Genomic DNA, 3,792 nt, shown 5'->3' with positions numbered 1-3,792 from the left:
CCTCACCTGTCACCGCGCCTGCTCCCACGGAGGACACGCCCTCACCTGTCACTGCGCCTGCTCCCACGGAGGACACGCCCTCACTTGTCACCGCGCCTGCTCCCACGGAGAACATGCCCTCACCTGTCACTGCACCTGCTCCACGGAGGACCGAGCCATACACCTAAGGCTGAGCCCCCCTCATGCAGCAGATCCCACCTACCCGTGGGCACCACTCCAGCGCTGTCTCTTGCATCACCAGTGACCTTTCCCCTCTCCTAGACCACTCCCACCAGCAGAAGGAAAAGCTATTTCCCCCATCTTTAAATGTTTTCTGAGAACAACTGGTCATCTGCAGAGAAGTGGTGACCTGCTTAGACCAAGACGCACCTAAGGGTCCGTCCTCCACGCAATGAGTAGAAAACCACCAAGTTCACGGCCAATGGTGTGCAATGACGGCCCCAGACCATCTCGCCTGCCCAGGCTCCAGGCAGCCCCACACGGCACCCGGCATCATCTCTGTTTCAGAAGATGACATTGACAGATGAAAGGTTATGGGCTTCTCAGCCTGCCGCTGCCGAGAAGTGAACACAGCATAGGCCCGCAGAAAATTAATATCAAATTCAGATTCCCCAGCGTGGCATGGAACCACTCAGCCCCAGTGGAACTCGTAGGACTTGTCAAAAAGACTCACTGGTGACATCTTGCGGATGAGGTCGTGGGCAACGACCAGCAGGTCTCGATCCTTTGTCATCTTCCTCCGGAACTCGGCGATGTCCCCGGGGTGCAGCACCTCCAGTTGCTCCGCAGCCTCAATGACAGCCTCGATGCAGCCTCGCCACGAGCACAGCGCCGGGATCCCTGGGGCCACGGCCGCACTGACGCCTGTCCCGATCACCAGGAGCAGCTCCTGGGGCTGTTTCCGGATGAGGCTCTTCAAAAACTTTCTACTCACAAACAGGGGGGAGAGAACGAACGTCAACGTGGAAATACTGTGACCGCAAAGAAAAGCAACGCGTTTGGGAATGCCCGTGAAGTGCCAGGTCAAATATGGCCTGCAGCACACACCAGTTTTCCCTACTCTACACCACCCAGGAGACAGGCTGGGCATTCGCCTTTACATACTCACTCTACACGGCCTAGCCTCATTTCAAATAAGCCCTGGGGGCGGCGCAGTGCTTAGGCACTCGGCTGCTAACAGAAAGGTTGGTGGTTCAAGCCCACCAGCCGCTCCATGGGAGAAAGAAGTGGCGGTCTGATTCTGTAAGATGACAGCCTTGGAAACCCTATGGGGCAGTTCTACTCTGTCCTATAGGGCTCCCATAAGTCAAAATTGACTTGGCAACAGGTTAGCCTCATTTCATCAAGGATTTGGGGGGCAGCTGTGTCTTACTCATCTTGAATCTCCCAGATTGTTAAGCACACATTTAAGTGACACATAGTTATGAATAAAAAGCTCAGCACTTCTCACTTCTTTGGAGCTGCACAGAGACTGAAAATACAAACTATGATAACAAATGATCCTGCCTGCAGTGACAGATACGAGGTTCCTGGCACCCACTTACCTCAGCCCACTCTAAACAAGCACCTTCTTCTCCGGCTCCTCCCTCACACCCACAGCCTGCAGTCCATTACGGCCGAGGATTCTTTCCTGCTCAGGGGGACACCCGAGTCCTAGACACGGCCTCTCAAGCTACTTGTTGTTTGGTTTGGAGGCGAGGCAATGGGGCACCAGGGTAGAAAACTGCCTTCTGGAACGTTTCTTTTGTTGAAGCAAAAGGCGGTAAACGGTCCTTATGACTCCCTCCAGACCCATGGGGTCCAGGGAGTCCAGGACAACGTACATGCTAAGTATCACGTGAGCAGACCCGTGAGATGCTGTATGAGGCCATTACGCCTGCTTGAAGGTGGAGGTGACTTTACTTACCTTGATTTCTGTTCACTTCTATTTGTTGTCTTTTCCACTGAATCCATCTGTGAATCCTAAACGGAAAAATCAGTCAGAAGCGATTTCTATTTCCCAGATAAACATTCTTTTCCTAGTACCCTGGAAGCGAGTTAAGGTTGGAATTAAAATCAAAGGTCTTGGATCGATATTTAAACGAAAAGACCAGAAAAATATCATATACAAAAAATGTACATCCAGAATGTTTGCTAAGCCACCGCCCCCAAAGCTGTGTGATCTCTCAGGCCTGGCAGGGGCTGAGGTTCAGACTCCTGTTGCTCTAACGAGTGCTGAGTGCCATCAGGCAGGGGCTCAGTGCCAGCTGCTCACGCTGGCCCCGTATGACGCTATCCTGGAAGAGCTTCCAGCCCGCTGTGGAAATTCAGCACGCACACAAATGGCGTACCACAGAAGGAAGAAAATGGCAAGTGACCTAGCAAAGACAGGACAGATGCTACAATGGGCTCAAGCAAAACAACGGTCATGAGGTGGCATGGGATCGGGAAGCATTTCCTTCTGTGTACACAGGGTCACTAGGAGTCGGAACCAACTCCACGGCGCCTAACAACGTGTGTGTTCTCTGGTACCATCACAGCTGAGGTGGAGCATGACACTTCCGCGTCAGCACTGCCTCTGAGCTGTCACTCCTCCCCTCGGCCATGCTCACTTAGATCCAGCCAGGGTTCTAACTGGTTCGGTCCAGTCCGACCCCCTGCTGAGAATCTGTATCTCCACCCCAGATATACTGAATCACAATCTACATTTTAACAAGAACCAGAGCGGTTCTCAAAATTTATCATACGTAAGAATCGCCTGGGGATCTTGCTAAAATATAGGCTATGATTCAGGATATCTGTGGTGGAGATGCAGATTCTCAGAAGGGAGTCAAACTGGGATGAACCAGTCTGAAGCCCTGCATGCAACCCCAAGAAATAATGCAAGTCAAGTCAATTCTTAGCTTACATGAAGCAGGGATCAGAAACTAGCTGGACCTGCGCTGCCAAACTATCTCCACATTCGACAGATTTTCCCGAATCGCATTCTCCCCCAATCTAGAACTAGCACTGTGGACAAGGAAACAGGAAAAAAGTGGAAACAGCCCTAATCCTACTATCCACAAGCAGTAACTGTTAACATTTGTGAATTCTTCCTCTAGATTTTAATTGTTTTTATATTATTTGAGATCATTGAGCATATCCAACTTTTTTCCACAATAAACACATTTCCCCTATTAAAAACTATTCATAAATATAAGGGTATGGCTACGCATATGAGACTCTCTTATTGATGTGCTATCATTTGCTTTATCTATATTCTAACAAAGGACATTATCCCAGTAACAATTTAACGATCATCTTGGTGCACAAAGCTTCTTATATATTTTGAAATTACTTATTTAGGAGAGCGTTCTGGCAAGTGGAAGTGCTGAGTTCCAGGCTACATGTCTTTAAAACAGCTCAGCATGTACTGCCAAACCACGCTCCAGACAGGTGGCCAGCAGAGGTGTGGGCCTGCAGCCACTTGGTTTCCAGGGCTCATCTTTGTCTTCTTAATTAGAATCAGGTCACCAAAAATAATTTTCCAGGGTAGGGAAACAAGGCTTACTTAGTCTACGAGAGCCGTGAGATTTTAGCACTAAACTGGATTCTGAAGATTGTCCCCTAAAAGCGTACACAAAACTTTATGTAGCTGCACTGAGCATCCCCGCCCAGCGAAAGGGCTCAAAGCTTCCGTCAAACTCCCAAAGGTGTCTGTGACCTTCCCCCAAATGTTAAGAAACTACAGTCCGCAGGCCAAGAAAACAAGGCCCACAGGTGTCTGTCACTTGTCTGAGGGGAGGCCGGCAGAGCCGGGGGGCAGGGGGAGGC

General features: G+C 50.2%; 1 protein-coding gene across 5 annotated transcripts in view; it reads right to left on the bottom strand.

The window, feature by feature from the left end:
- Positions 1–3,792, bottom strand: part of FAM118A (family with sequence similarity 118 member A) — a 29,776-nt gene that overhangs the window by 15,425 nt on the left and 10,559 nt on the right. For all 5 annotated transcript variants that reach the window (XM_023734615.1, XM_023734616.1, XM_004380006.2 and 2 more), the window contains exons 2-3: positions 1,907–1,962; positions 674–926 (exon numbers count right to left, since the gene is read on the bottom strand). In XM_023734615.1, coding sequence (XP_023590383.1) covers positions 674–926; positions 1,907–1,953 — 300 coding nt within the window. In that variant the 5' untranslated portion in view covers positions 1,954–1,962. The remainder of the gene's footprint in view (positions 1–673; positions 927–1,906; positions 1,963–3,792) is intronic.

The sequence above is a fragment of the Trichechus manatus genome, unplaced genomic scaffold, assembly GCF_000243295.1.
Source record: "Trichechus manatus latirostris isolate Lorelei unplaced genomic scaffold, TriManLat1.0 scaffold00069, whole genome shotgun sequence".
Lineage (NCBI taxonomy): Eukaryota > Metazoa > Chordata > Mammalia > Sirenia > Trichechidae > Trichechus > Trichechus manatus.
This window is presented reverse-complemented; position numbering and strand designations above follow the sequence as displayed.